This window comes from Schistocerca cancellata, chromosome 4, assembly GCF_023864275.1.
Source record: "Schistocerca cancellata isolate TAMUIC-IGC-003103 chromosome 4, iqSchCanc2.1, whole genome shotgun sequence".
In the NCBI taxonomy this organism is placed as follows: Eukaryota; Metazoa; Arthropoda; class Insecta; order Orthoptera; family Acrididae; genus Schistocerca; species Schistocerca cancellata.
Window position 1 is genome coordinate 149,020,241 of NC_064629.1, and position 16,366 is coordinate 149,036,606.

At 40.8% G+C, this 16,366-nt stretch overlaps 1 protein-coding gene across 1 annotated transcript in view; it reads left to right on the forward strand.

Moving 5' to 3' along the window:
* Window positions 1-16,366, forward strand: part of LOC126183313 (mediator of RNA polymerase II transcription subunit 16) — a 295,961-nt gene that overhangs the window by 267,342 nt on the left and 12,253 nt on the right. The window contains exon 15 of the mRNA XM_049925164.1: window positions 12,688-12,833. Coding sequence (XP_049781121.1) covers window positions 12,688-12,833 — 146 coding nt within the window. The remainder of the gene's footprint in view (window positions 1-12,687; window positions 12,834-16,366) is intronic.

Below are 16,366 nucleotides of genomic sequence, written 5' to 3' on the forward strand. Positions count from 1 at the left end.
TTTCAGTAGTTGCAAGGGCAACAGTCTGGATGATTGACTGATCTGGCCTTGTAACAATAACCAAAACGGCCTTGCTGTGCTGGTACTGCGAACGGCTGAAAGCAAGGGGAAACTACGGCCGTAATTTTTCCCGAGGGCATGCAGCTTTACTGTATGATTAAATGATGATGGCGTCCTCTTGGGTAAAATATTCCGGAGGTAAAATAGTCCCCCATTCGGATCTCCGGGCGGGGACTACTCAAGAGGACGTCGTTATCAGGAGAAAGAAAACTGGCATTCTACGGATCGGAGCGTGGAATGTCAGATCCCTTAATCGGGCAGGTAGGTTAGAAAATTTAAAAAGGGAAATGGATGGGTTAAAGTTAGATATAGTGGGAATTAGTGAAGTTCGGTGGCAGGAGGAACAAGACTTCTGGTCAGGTGACTACAGGGTTATAAATACAAAGTCAAATAGGGGTAATGCAGGAGTAGGTTTAATAATGAATAGGAAAATTGGAATGCTGGTAAGCTACTACAAACAGCATAGTGAACGCATTATTGTGGCCAAGATAGATACGAAGCCCACACCTACTACAGTAGTACAAGTTTATATGCCAACTAGCTCTGCAGATGATGAAGAAATTGAAGAAATGTATGATGAAATAAAAGAAATTATTCAGATAGTGAAGGGAGACGAAAATTTAATAGTCATGGGTGACTGGAATTCGAGTGTAGGAAAAGGCAGAGAAGGAAACGTAGTAGGTGAATATGGATTGGGGCTAAGAAATGAAAGAGGAAGCCGCCTGGTAGAATTTTGCACAGAGCACAACTTAATTATATCTAACAATTGGTTTAAGAATCATGATAGAAGTTTGTATACATGGAAGAACCCTGGAGATACTAAAAGGTATCAGATATATTATACACTCCTGGAAATTGAAATAAGAACACCGTGAATTCATTGTCCCAGGAAGGGGAAACTTTATTGACACATTCCTGGGGTCAGATACATCACATGATCACACTGACAGAACCACAGGCACATAGACACAGGCAACAGAGCATGCACAATGTCGGCACTAGTACAGTGTATATCCACCTTTCGCAGCAATGCAGGCTGCTATTCTCCCATGGAGACGATCGTAGAGATGCTGGATGTAGTCCTGTGGAACGGCTTGCCATGCCATTTCCACCTGGCGCCTCAGTTGGACCAGCGTTCGTGCTGGACGTGCAGACCGCGTGAGACGACGCTTCATCCAGTCCCAAACGTGCTCAATGGGGGACAGATCCGGAGATCTTGCTGGCCAGGGTAGTTGACTTACACCTTCTAGAGCACGTTGGATGGCACGGGATACATGCGGATGTGCATTGTCCTGTTGGAACAGCAAGTTCCCTTGCCAGTCTAGGAATGGTAGAACAATGGGTTCGATGACGGTTTGGATGTACCGTGCACTATTCAGTGTCCCCTCGACGATCACCAGTGGTGTACGGCCAGTGTAGGAGATCGCTCCCCACACCATGATGCCGGGTGTTGGCCCTGTGTGCCTCGGTCGTATGCAGTCCTTATTGTGGCGCTCACCTGCACGGCGCCAAACACGCATACGACCATCATTGGCACCAAGGCAGAAGCGACTCTCACCGCTGAAGACGACACATCTCCATTCGTCCCTCCATTCACGCCTGTCGCGACACCACTGGAGGCGGGCTGCACGATGTTGGGGCGTGAGCGGAAGACGGCCTAACGGTGTGCGGGACCGTAGCCCAGCTTCATGGAGACGGTTGTGAATGGTCCTCGCCGATACCCCAGGAGCAACAGTGTCCCTAATTTGCTGGGAAGTGGCGGTGCGGTCCCCTACGGCACTGCGTAGGATCCTACGGTCTTGGCGTGCATCCGTGCGTCACTGCGGTCCGGTCCCAGGTCGACGGGCACGTGCACATTCCGCCGACCACTGGCGACAACATCGATGTACTGTGGAGACCTCACGCCCCACGTGTTGAGCAATTCGGCGGTACGTCCACCCGGCCTCCCGCATGCCCACTATACGCCCTCGCTCAAAGTCCGTCAACTGCACATACGGTTCACGTCCACGCTGTCGAGGCATGCTACCAGTGTTAAAGACTGCGATGGAGCTCCGTATGCCACGGCAAACTGGTTGACACTGACGGTGGCGGTGCACAAATGCTGCGCAGCTAGCGCCATTCGACGGCCAACACCGCGGTTCCTGGTGTGTCCGCTGTGCCGTGCGTGTGATCATTGCTTGTACAGCCCTCTCGTAGTGTCCGGAGCAAGTATGGTGGGTCTGACACACCGGTGTCAATGTGTTCTTTTTTCCATTTCCAGGAGTGTATAATGGTAAGACAGAGATTTAGGAACCAGGTTTTACATTGTAAGACATCTCCAGGGGCAGATGTGGACTCTGACCACAATCTATTGGTTATGACCTGTAGATTAAAACTGAAGAAACTGCAAAAAGGTGGGAAGTTAAGGAGATGGGACCTGGATAAACTGAAAGAACCAGAGGTTGTACAGAGTTTCAGGGAGAGCATAAGGGAACAATTGACAGGAATGGGGGAAAGAAATACAGTAGAAGAAGAATGGGTAGCTTTGAGGGATGAAGTAGTGAAGGCAGCAGAGGATCAAGTAGGTAAAAAGACGAGGGCTAGTAGAAATCCATGGGTAACAGAAGAGATATTGAATTTAATTGATGAAAGGAGAAAATATAAAAATGCAGTAAATGAAGCAGGCAGAAAGAAATACAAACGTCTCAAAAATGAGATCGACAGGAAGTGCAAAATGGCTAAGCAGGGATGGCTAGAGGACAAATGTAAGGATGTAGAGGCTTATCTCACTAGGGGTAAGATAGATACTGTCTACAGGAAAATTAAAGAGGCCTTTGGAGATAAGAGAACCACTTGTATGAACATCAAGAGCTCAGATGGAAACCCAGTTCTAAGCAAAGAAGGGAAAGCAGAAAGGTAGAAGGAGTATATAGAGGGTCTATACGAGGGCGATGTACTTGAGGACAATATTATGGAAATGGAAGAGGATGTAGATGAAGATGAAATGGGAGATATGATACTGCGTGAAGAGTTTGACAGAGCACTGAAAGACCTGAGTTGAAACAAGGCCCCCGGAGTAGACAACATTCCATTGGAACTACTGATGGCCTTGGGAGAGCCAGTCCTGACAAAACTCTACCATATGGTGAGCAAGATGTATGAAACAGGCGAAATACCCCCAGACTTCAAGAGTAATATAATAATTCCAATCCCAAAGAAAGCAGGTGTTGACAGATGTAAAAATTACCGAACAATCAGTTTAATAAACCACAGCTGCAAAATACTAACACGAATTCTTTACAGACGAATGGAAAAACTAGTAGAAGCCGACCTCGGGGAAGATCAGTTTGGATTCCGTAAAAATACTGGAACACGTGAGGCAATACTGACCTTACGACTTATCTTAGAAGAAAGATTAAGAAAAGGCAAACCTACGTTTCTAGCATTTGTAGACTTAGAGAAAGCTTTTGACATGTTGATTGGAATACTCTCTTTCAAATTCTAGAGGTGGCAGGGGTAAAATACAGGGAGCGAAAGGCTACTTACAATTTGTACAGAAACTAGATGGCAGTTATAAGAGTCGAGGGACATGAAAGGGAAGCAGTGGTTGGGAAGGGAGTAAGACAGGGTTGTAGCCTCTCCCCGATGTTATTCAATCTGTATATTGAGCAAGCAGTAAAGGAAACAAAAGAAAAATTCAGAATAGGTATTAAAATCCATGGAGAAGAAATAAAAACTTTGAGGTTCGCCGATGACATTGTAATTCTGTCAGAGACAGCAAAGGACTTGGAAGAGCAGTTGAACGGAATGGGTGGTGTCTTGAAGGGAAACATAAGATGAACATCAACAAAAGCAAAATGAGGATAATGGAATGTAGTCGAATTAAGTCGGGTGATGTTTAGGGTATTAGATTAGGAAATGAGACACTTAAAGTAGTTTTGCTATTTGGGGAGCAAAATAACTGATGATGGTCGAAGTAGAGAGGGTATACAATGTAGACTGGCAATGGCAAGGAAAGCATTTCTGAAGAAGAGAAATTTGTTAACATCGAGTATAGATTTAAGTATCAGGAAGTCATTTCTGAAAGTATTTGTATGGAGTGTAGCCATGTATGGAAGTGCAACATGGACGGTAAATAGTTTGGACAAGAAGAGAATAGAAGCTTTCGAAATGTGGTGCTAGAGAAGAATGATGAAGATTAGATGGGTAGATCACATAACTAATGAGGAAGTATTGAATAGGATTGGGGAGAAGAGAAGTTTGTGGCACAACTTGACGAGAAGAAGGGATCGGTTGGTAGGACATGTTCTGAGGCATCAAGGGATCACCAATTTAGTATTGGAGGGCAGCGTGGAGGGTAAAAATCGTAGGGGGAGACCAAGAGATGAATACACTAAGCAGGTTCAGAAGGATGTAGGTTGCAGTAGGTACTGGGAGATGAAGAAGCTTGCACAGGATAGAGTAGCATGGAGAGCTGCATCAAACCAGTCTCAGGACTGAAGACCACAACAACAACAACAACATGGTTGATTCTGAACATTTCTGAATGTGGCTTTTTTCCAAAAAAGAAAAAAAAAAAAGATATGCAGATGTTCTGAGTTAGTAAGTCCTACGCATCACCCTTTACACATTAAAGTAATAGAAATTCTTCTACAGAATAGGAGGAATTGTCAGGGGGAAACTTTCTTAGTTTGTTTTCAAATTTTACTTTGCTGTCTGTCAGACATTTTGTATCACTAGGCAAGTGATCAAAACTTTTTGTTGCTGCATTGTGCACCCCTTCTCGTTCTGACTACTCCTTATTGTGGAGTAATGAATTTAATTTTCCCTTCTGGTGTTGTAATTATGTACGTCTTTGTCCCTTTTTAACTGTAGTGGATTATTTACAACAAACTTCATGAGAGAATAACTGTATTGTAAAGCAGTAGTCAGAATGCCCAACTCCTTAAACAGACGTCTACACTAAGATCGTGGGTTAGCGTCACATATTATCCTTACAGCACGTTTTTGCCCAATGAAGACTTTCTTTCCTAAAGAATTTATTTATTATTTTTTTAATAATTTATGTGCAGCAGAAACATTGTATGAAACTAGTGTGAGAGTAAAACTGACAATAAAACCATTTTCTATTGTGAGAGAAAGAGCTACAAGAACACTTGAAATAATAAATACTGATCTGTGTGGAGAGATTGATTTCCCAACATTTAATGGATGTAGGTACTACATGAGTGTATTAGATGATTTCACTCATTTTTGTATAACCTATTTGTTAAGATATGTGTCAGAGGCTGCTGAAAATCAGTTCACTTTGAAAGAGTCAGAAATAAGATGTGATAAAGGTGGTGAGTACTCCAACTGTGAGTCTAAGGATTGGTGTGAAATAAAAGGAACTGTGCTAGACTAAAATATTTCTTTATGTTGTCAAGGTTGTTTTGCGTACTCTGCTGAAATGTCATTGCGAAGACCTTATATATCCTCCATACAGTCATGATCTACCCCCATGTGATTTCTGTATTTTTGGAGCCCTGAAGAGAGACATTTGTGGCCATTGATTTGCTTCAGAGGAAGAGGTCTCACACTTTGGTACAATCATGGTTCTGTAGGCAACAATAAACATTTTTCCATGAAGGCTTGACCGTCTGGCCTCACAGTGAGATAAATGTATTAACAGTTATGGTGATTACTTGTGAAACAATAAACAGTTTACTCACTTTTTTCGATCTGTCTCATTTTCATTGGTTTTCTCCTTATATGTGACTCATAAGCGTCCTCTCTTTGATGTTTGGAAATTTGCTTTATACTCTGCACCTGTTGTGATATTGTCCAGTCTCCTTGCCACTCATGCTCTCTCCATAGTTTTAGCTCTTGTTTGATTGTAATTTTGAGACCCATTATTTCACTCACATTGGCGAAATTCCCTTTGTAAAGCCAGTAGAGAGACCTTCTATATCTGACAGCAATATCTACGTCTCCATCAGTGTTTTCCCAAAGGGTCGTGTGAACTTCAGCAGCACACTTCTCTGTGTATGCCTCAGGATTGACTTGTATCGATTGTATCACTGTTTGCGTTCGCAGGTATTGGTTTCATACCGTACAATAGCAGTGAGGATTGCATCATAATACTAGGCCGGCCGAAGTGGCCGTGCGGTTAAAGGCGCTGCAGTCTGGAACCGCAAGACCGCTACGGTCGCAGGTTCGAATCCTGCCTCGGGCATGGATGTTTGTGATGTCCTTAGGTTAGTTAGGTTTAACTAGTTCTAAGTTCTAGGGGACTAATGACCTCAGCAGTTGAGTCCCATAGTGCTCAGAGCCATTTGCATCATAATAGAGTGGGATCCTAAAGTCAGTGATTCCCAGTCTTGCCAATTTGTGCATAACTTCAGTAGCTTTGTGACACATTTGAGAGGTATGTTTGAGAAAGTTACACTTCTCCTCCAATTTTTACATACCTCATTGCATCCCACTGCAGCTCTCCCATTTCTCAGAGTACAGTTCTACAAGTGGGAGAGGCAGTCTTTGAGAAGCAGGTAGGTGGTCTTATTTGTTGTAATTTCTAATTTATTATCTGGGCATCACTTCTGCATTTGATCAAGCACATCACACACTTTTCTTTCCAGCATGGTTCTTGAGTCCAGTACTACCACAACCAGTATGTCATCAGCATAGGTTATTACTTCTGGCACTTAAATGTTTGTATTCAGGGTTACTAGCAATGGCTCAAGGGTAAAGTCCCAGGAAATTGGTCCACATATACATCCCTATGGAGACCATTTACCTCCCGTCCTGTATATGCGACATACACTACTGGCCATTAAAATTGCTGCACCACAAAGATGACGTGCTACAGATGCAAAATTTAACCGACAGGAATAAGATGCTGTGATATGCAAATGATCAGCTTTTCAGAGCATTCACACAAGGTTGGCTCCAGTGGCAACACCTACAGCTTGCTGACATGAGGAAAGCTTCCAACCGATTTCTCATACACAAACAGCAGTTGACCGGCATTGCCTGGTGAAACATTGTTGTTATGCCTCGTGTAAGGAGGAGAAATGCGTACCATCACATTTCCGACTTTGATAAAGGTCGGATTGTAGCCTATCGCGATTGTGGTTTATAGTATCGCGACATTGCTGCTCACATTGGTTGGGATCCAATGACTGTTAGCAGAATATGGAATTGGTGGGTTCAGGAGGGTAATACGGAATGCCGTGCTGGATCCCAACGGCCTCGTATCACTAACAGTCAAGATGACAGGCATCTTATCCGCATGGCTGTAACAGATCGTGCAGCCACGTCTCTATCCCTGAGTCAACAGATGGGGACGTTTGCAAGACAACAACCATGTGCACTAACAGTTCGACGATGTTTGCGGCACCATGGACTATCAGCTCGGAGACCATGGCTGCGGTTACCCTTGACGCTGCATCACAGACAGGAGCACTTGCATTGGTGTGCTCAACGACGAACTTGTGTGCGCGAATGGCAAAACGTCATTTTTTCGGATGAATCCAGGTTCTGTTTGCTGTGTCATGATGGTCGCATCCGTGTTTGGCAACATTGCGGTAATGCACATTGGAAGCATGTATTCATCATCACCATACTGGCGTATCACCCGGTGTGATGGTATGGAGTGCCATTGGTTGCATGTCTTGGTCACCTCTTGTTCACATTGACGGCACTTTGAATAGTGGACATTACATTTCAGATGTGTTACGACCCGTGGCTCTACCCTTCATTCGATCCCTGCAAAACCCTACATTTCAGCAGGATAATGCACGAACGCATGTTGCAGGTCCTTTATGGGCCTTTCTGGATACGGAAAATGTTTGACTGCTGCCCTGGCCAGCACATTCTCCAGATCTCTCACCAATTGAAAATGTCTGGTCAATGGTGGCCGAGCAACTGGCTCGTCACAATACGCCAGTCACTGCTCTTGATGAACTGTGGTATTGTGTTGAAGCTGCATGGGCAGCTGTACCTGTGCACGCCATCCAAGCTCTGTTTGACTCAATGTCCAGGTGTATCAAGGCTGTTATTATGGCCAGAGGTGGTTGTTATGGGTACTGATTTCTCAGGATCTATGCACCCAAATTGCGTGAAAATTTAATCACATGTCAGTTCTAGTATGATATATATGTCCAATGAATGCCCATTTATCTTCATTTCTTCTTGGTGTAGCAATTTTAATGGCCAGTAGTGTAGATACAACAGATAGTGTGTTTGCTTTCTCTGTCACTATTCTATAATGAGTAACCCATGCATATATTAGTAGTTGTTCTTAAATGTATTGTTCCCATTGCAATTTCTTCATGGCATCTATTAGAGCTTTGCATTCAGTTTTCACTGTGCTATGCAACAATAGTCTAACCTCTCTTTCCTTGTGTCCAAAGCTCTTTCATAAAATTTTTGCAGTTGTACACATTTTTTTTCAAATTTGTGAGCTCTGCGTTCTAAGGTGTACCACAATGTCTAGATGTTTTCTGTACTGGAATGGCGACGTTCTGTGCATTTTATATGACAGTTGGAAGTGTCTTTGCCACGTAGTCTACACTGCGGTTAGCATATCCTGGTATTTGATGATCATTTCTGTTTGTAGTTTTTAACTGTTAGCCTTTTTCAAAATTTCGTTAAAGGTGATTGTGTTCCTGCACTACAGTATTTCAATGTAAACCAGCATGCAACAAATCTATCATAATCACAGTTTGGTTGTTTCCAGTAGCATGCTGGAAGATTCTCCAAGAGTCGATTTTGTTAGCTGCAGAGTGATTTGCCATGATGACATCAATATTGATTGTGGTACCAGCACTGTTTTCATATGTTGCCGGACATCCCGTCCTGTACAGCGCATGGAGGTTCAATTTGTCAGTTGCGTCCTTCAGTTGTATGCTATACTCATCAGTTATGACTATGCCACAGAATGAATTTTGCCTTAGCATCTGTCACCCCATTTTATTTATGTGATGAGTGCCAAGCTTAATGACCCTTGTCTTTCAACCTATTGATGTAGGTTTCAGTGCTGTATGAATATTTCATGTAAATGTTCATTAGTGTTAGTGTATTGGTTGAGGACTTTAGAGGTACAGATGCAGTGTGTGTGTCACAAAGTTGGCATACTTCTGTTACTTGATCAAATTTCTGGAAAGGCACTATTGCTGCTTTAGCATTTGGATTACCTAAAGTTGTCATCACATGATATAGAACTGAGGACTCTGACTGTGATTCATGTATGGCCCGTGAATGCATACAATGTCTATCTCCCAGTCTTCTATTAGTTTATGTATTTCAGTCATTACTCTCATACAGTGTTTAGCTTTTATTTGTAATATTTGCAGAAATCAAAGTAGATCCAACCACGAGCTTTAACTAAGTCTTTGTAAGTTTGTTTCAGGTCGTTGGCAGATTACACACTTTTAACTGAATTTGGTCAGTCACTTCAGGAGTCAGAAAGACCACTGAGCCATCTTTTCAGTGTGCTGTGCAAATAATGTAGCACAAGGCTACTTCAAGTTTTTTGAAGTCCTCTATTATATTTAGATAAAGATTGTTTTCAAGATTTTTTTATGCATATCTTCCAGTTCTAGTGCTTATATAATATCTTTTGAGGGAAGTTTCATATTCTTGGCAGATTGTGGAAAATCAGGCATAACAGCTTCCGCTGACTCCACCATGTTATTGTAAATCGCACTAGATAAGGCTTGAGGGAGCATTTGAGTTTCCAAAAGGGGAGTACCATCAGTTTCTCTTTGCCTTCCATCCTTCTTATTTGCGTCTGTACTGAGTTCATCCCCTTGTACTTGGTCTTCATAGAAAAAAGTTGTTCCCTTGAGAAATTGTGTCCCATACCAGTCATTTCCACCTTTAACTACCAGATCAATTGAAATCTGCCTAACTTAGTGATTTTCAACAGTGTCTCTTATATAAAACTCAGCATTCTAACCTGATGTACCAGTCAGGACCAACTGACTGCTGTGTCATCCACTGTCGATTGTGTCATTGGATGCACTACAGAGGTGCATGCAGTCAACATACCACTCACCCAGCCATTGTCGGCTTTCTTGACATTGTAGCTGCTACTTCTCAGTTGGCAGCATGAGGCTGAGTGCACACTATTCTAGTCCTCTCACCAAGGAAAAATCCCTGGCAGTACCAGGTATCGAATCCTAGGTCCTCCACATAGCAGCCAGACATGCTGGCCACAGAGCTATGGAGGTGGGTGTCTGTTGTATATGTCAGGGTTTTTTGTTTGTGTGGCATCTGGTTTGATGTAGCATATGTTCTGTTCCTAACGATGAGAGATGAATATAACAAGGACACTCAAATTAGGCCTGCATTAAAAATGTACCATGACACATTCTACTGTTCTAATATTTTTTTGTGTCATTCCAGTGTGATCATTTTGGTTTCCTCACCCCCTAATGAATGCCACCAATTTCAAAGGTGTTTTGAAGGAGGTTTCTTCTTTTTGTGCTTATTGTTACTTCCTCTTTCATTCTGCATGGTTTCCGGCAATGACTATTCATCTCCAGAACTAACTGCAAGTGGGTTACTGGTTGTAGCCGGTTTCTGTTATTTCTCTTTGCAGCAGCACCTTGTGCGTGGCACATTCACTTCCACTTGACATTTGTTACCTCTGTTGATACAAGATAATGCACTTCAGTGTCAATTTAGTGTTGGCGAAGCCTTTATTTTGGTGGTCAACTTCACTACAATGTGCACACACTTGCTTCTCTAATTTTCAGAATTTGGTTAAGTGGTCATAATCATAACACTTTAGACATTTTCACACTACTAAGTTTTCCTTGATTGACAGTACTCTGTAGCCATTGTGCAACCTGCTGATGTTAACATTACCTTCCTAGGTCTTGAGCTGACCACCACATGATGCATGTACATTTTTGCACTGGAACCTCTCATGAATGAAAAGTCAAGATCAAGAAAATGGAGGATAAGAAAACCGAGAAGGAAGAAGATTCAGTAAAGAGAGAAGAAACTGCAGTTTTAGGGATAGATCCAGCCCGAAGAAACCTTTAAAATGTGATGATTTTAAAACAGCAGTACTTCCATATGAAGAATGTATTAATGCTCTGGATGAAGAAAACTGGTTGGAAGCACTAGAAGAAGAAAAGAAATCACTTGAACATAATGACACTTATAAGTTTGTGAATCCAAAGTAGGCAGGGAAAGAAATATTGGTAGGCAAATGGGTCTTTAAAGTCAAAGAAGATTGTCCGTATAAGGTCAGATTGGTTGTCAGAGATGATCAATGAGAGGAGGACATAGATTTCAAGGATTTATTGAACCTAGTAGTAGTAGTAGTAGTAGTAGTAGTAGTAGTTCACTAAAATTGTTGTTTGCTGTAGCAGCAGAGAAAAATTTTTCATGTAAGATTATTTTATTTAAAAACAGTCTTTCTCTATGGAAAACTTGACAAAGAGATTTTCATGAAGATATATGAAGGATAAAAAGAGGCTGGAAAAATTAGTCTTTTGAAGAAAGCTCTGTATGCTCGATTCTAATGGTGTAAAATTCTGGCAGATTTTATAAAAACTGAACGACTAATTCAGTTTAAGTCAGATTAGTGCATATTTAAAGGTGAAACTGAAAAATTATGAATGGCAATACATGCTGAAGAAGGAATCATTATTTTAAGAACACTTGGAGAATACTGAAAATGCATTGAATGAACGCGAAAGGAATTTTGAAATGTCTGTGGTTGAAAATCCAGCTATATACCTAGGGATACAAATAATGCAGATAGAGGATGGAACATTTCTACATAAAGAACAGTGTGTGAAGCAAGTACTGGAAAAAATATGACTGACTACAATGCCATGAATACTCCTTCAGTTCCAAAAAAGTGACGTGGTGCACTGGTTAACACACTGGACTCACTTTCGGGAGGACAACAGTTCAAATCTGCAATCGACCATCTATATTTAGATTTTCCCTAAACTGCTCCAGGCAAATACTCTGATGTTTCTTTTGAAAGTGCATGACTGATGTCCTTCCTCATCCTTGGAGTATTCTGAATACGTGTTCCATCTCTAATGACCTCATTGTCGATGGGGCAGTAAACCCTAATTGTCCTTCCTTTCTTCATCCCTTCCTTTTTTAGTTCCAGAGGGGAAACCAAGTGCATTTTAAGGAGTGATGTTGGAAAGCCGTTAAAATGCAATGTTTGCTGTATGTTTTTAAGGGTTGGGAATTATTGCAAAAAGCTGAATGTCAGTTGTCTATGGTGCAAACAAGAGAGTTGTCTGTATCTGTGGCCTGTATGTTTGAAGAAGTTAGTAAAAAGTCATATTGTGTAATTAGTTTGTATTTTGTAATATTCACATAAATTGAACACAGCATAGTAAAAATGCAGCAATAAGAGCACCAGATTTCATATTGCAGAACCACTTATTATTCACCATTCCAGAAGAAAGTTGTTAATTAATGTAATTGACTGCAACTAAGGATATTAAATTAATTTTTGTGATTTTATACCATATACATCTTTCCTGAATATCAGATTGACTGTTTTGTTACATATTGTGAAAACATGAAATAACGATTTTAATTTTGCCTATGTTTTTGTCACATTTGCATTTATTTAATAAATGTGGGTGTTTAATTTCTTATATGTCCTCTATAAAATTTCAGCTTGAATGGGGAACAGAACCTGATAGTCTTCTCTTTGTGCCTGAAATAAATCCAGTTGAAGGTGCAATGCAAAGTGAACAAATTATAGATTGTACTCGACATACCTACTTGGGAAAACACCCAAGCGTTGTTAAACAGTGCACAAGGTAATTTTATTTCAAAATCTTTTGTAAATTAGTTGAATAATTTTACTTTAGATTTGTATTGCTAAATATTTTAACTCATTGGAGTTCTTAGGTCTTCTAATAGGAACAATACATAAGGTATTTTTCCCTTGGGAATCTTTGCATAGTATTGAATCAACACACTGAAAAGAGATTGATTGCATGTATAGACAGTATCATGAAAATGATTTCTTCTGTTTCTGAATGTACATGTTAAACAGAAGTACAATGAAATTTTGAAACTAACTGTGATGAATGTAGCATTTTGTGGTGTTTTGTTTTTTTATATTTCTGATACTGTGATTGTAGAAGAAATTTACGCTCAAGGGGAGTCGTCGTATGATCAAAGACAGAATTTAGTAGCTAAATTGTATCAGCAGAACAGTGCACCAGGACAATATTAAATTATGTTAAATTAAATAAAAAGTGTTCTGTAAATATTTTTGCATTGTTAATAGTGGTGTTCAATTCTATGAGGGCATGCTGAAAAGTAATTCCACAGATTTTTTTATTCTGTTTTCAATATCTGTTGAGGTACTACATTATGCATATTACTCTCTCACCTTTGCCACATTGCTGATGCAAAGTGCAACCCTCTGACAGAAGAGGGATTCAGATTGTAGTATGTAACACGACAATGTGTAACGTACCTATGTCAGTGCATGAGAAACAGCGTGGTGTAATAGTGTTTCTAACAACGGAAAACCTGCCTCAAATTGAAATCTGTAGAAGATTGAAAGCTGTGTACAGTGATGATTGTATCAACTATCAACACTAGGTTGATAGTGCTAATAATGAAGGAAATGGTGGTGCTAACCTCAACGTGTGTGACAGAGCTTGTGGTTGACAATTGTGTAAGGCAACCAATGAGGTTCTTCAGAATCAGATTGATGACCTCATCCAAGAAAATTCTTGGATAACACAAACACAGCTGTCAGGTAAGTGCGGCATATCATGAGAGCACATACAGGCCATCATTGCAGAACTGCAGTACAGGAAACTGTGTGCCTGGTGGGTGCCTTGAATCTTCACTCCCAACATGAAACAGAGGAGACTGAACATCAGCCAACAGTTTCTTTTGCATATTGAGCGTTAGGGTGATGATTTTCTTAACAACATTCTGACATGATGAAAGCTGGGTTTACCGTTTTGATGCTGAAAACAAGAGAGAATCAGTGGAGTTGCATTGGAAAGGATCACTGATGCCAAAAAATTTCAAGACCGTGCCAGTGACAGACAAAGTCATACTGACAGTGACAGTGTTCTGGGATGTTCAAGATGTGGTGCACTGGGAATTCATGCCTAAAGGCACCGCCATAAACTCTGCAGCAGGATACTTCGAGACCATCAGAAAATTGAAAGCACAAATTCACATGTGGAGCACCCTCTCCTTCAGTATGACAGTGCCAGTCCACACACAAGGAGCTGCAACATCTGCAACACGATCATCCTCCATAAAGGCGTGATGTGGCACCATCAGCCAAAACTTAAAGAACACCTTGGAAGACTTCACTTTGTTAGTGACAAAGCAGTGCAAATAGAGGCAAGTTTGTAAGTTTGTCAACAAAGTCATAAAGTCTACAGTGATGGTATCAACAAACTGGTCTTTCATCGGGAAAAAATGTGTTCATCGCATGGGGGACTGTGTTAACAATGAAATATGTAGACATGAAGAGTAAAGATGTAGAATGTTTTATAGTAGTTTTCACACAAAAAATTCAGGGCATTACTTTTCAGTGCCCCCTACCCTGTACCTCAGACTACTGCCTTGCTCTTTGTTTACCAAGTAAGTGCTACAATCCATTTGAATAGTTTATTGTTGCTTGAAGTAAGTGTAATGGGGGTATTCAGTATGCAGTAGATTATTGACTATCTGGCATAATATGGTGAAAGGTCAAGATATATAGGGCAGAGGTCTTAAATTCTCTCTTCTGATTCCAGCCGTACCATTCAAGACACCTTGTTATATACTGTAACCCAATTTTGTTAACACTGTCTGACCTTATGACATCTAGCAAGTCAGTCCTCGTTGGAATGGTTACACAGTCTTCATTATCATCAATCTCTCATATCAATGAACTGAGAAGACAGTGGTGATACTTCTTTTTAGCATTTCAAAGATGCTGTGGACCATCGGCTGACAAAGAACAGTCACATTTGTCGCTGGCAGGATGCAAAGGCACATTATTGAGAAGCAGCAGATCTTTCCTTAGTAGACTGTGGTCTTTTAAATATTTGTCTACAGCTGGTATGAATTCAAATTGGAACCAGGTTTTAAAGATTTTTTATTTCATTTATGCTGTCCTGTGATAAGTGTAATGTAGGGCCAGTGATTCCTAATTTTTAGTTTTCTTGAAAGCTCCAGGTTTACACGATTTCCCTGTTCATGTAAGTCTAAGCTTGTGGTTGCCGGTTGCATTACTGCAAACCAATGTAATGACTTATTCCATGCTTTTCTCGTACCTGGGTACCATAGTTTACTTTTTTGAAACAAGTGTTTATCTTGGGAGCGTCTTCTAAGTTAAACCTTTCTCATCCCCATAGTACAGCTGTTCACCAGAAATTCCCTCCTTGTCAATAAACTTTGAAAGACAGTGCTCAAACAATGGCACAGCCTCTTTGTCAGTGGATAAAGCCTCTCCACTAATGGTAATCTGGAATATACCAAATTGTCTCCTCCTCCTATTTGCCACTGAAATTGCAGTTCTTTTTCCTGAACTATCAGCCCAGTAATGGGCAAACCATTTCCTCTTAAATGTTATGGCAGAAAAACAAAGCTTCCTCAACTTCTTCATGCTTACCTTTCAACATTATCTTTCTTACTTTTATTCCACTTCCACTAGCTTGGGAAGTTCACCAGTTTTCAATGTGTGCTCAGTTTTTTGTCCAGTCTCCAGCAGTAATACCAAAGCAATAGTTTTTTCTGCTATCTGAGAATCCAGTCACATTATAGCTCATAGTTTCTGATCCATAGTTTTCAAGTTTTTTCATGTATCATCCCTTTACGACTCCTTAATTAAAACACAAAGAACAGCACAGAAAAGAAATTGTTAAAATGCACTGACTTAAGACATCTGGTGTGCAACTGAAGAAACAAAGAATGCTGGTTTGCCAGCAGAGATGCTCTCTTTGTGTGTTCATTGTTGTTCGTGAGTGCTGGGAGAGTGCTTCTAAGTATCCTTTGTTGAAGGGTGGTTGCTGTAATATAATTTATTTGTTATTAACAATACAGTATGGACCTTATAATTGTGACAGCAGATGTGCTAGAAGCACAAAAGGTGCAAAAAAAAACATTCTAAATGCCACAGAGCATGGTAGCTGGTGCCCACTTGCCAAAGCTTTAAAGAAGTTCATTATGTACAGTAAATTAATTCTCACTTGTCACTACTGTATATAATGGTGTGATATTGTTAGACATAGTATCTTGTTTCAGTGAAACTGTTATGATGACTCATTCTTAAATTTTTTTGCTAAAAATGTGACATATGGCCCGCCATAAAACTTAATTCCATATG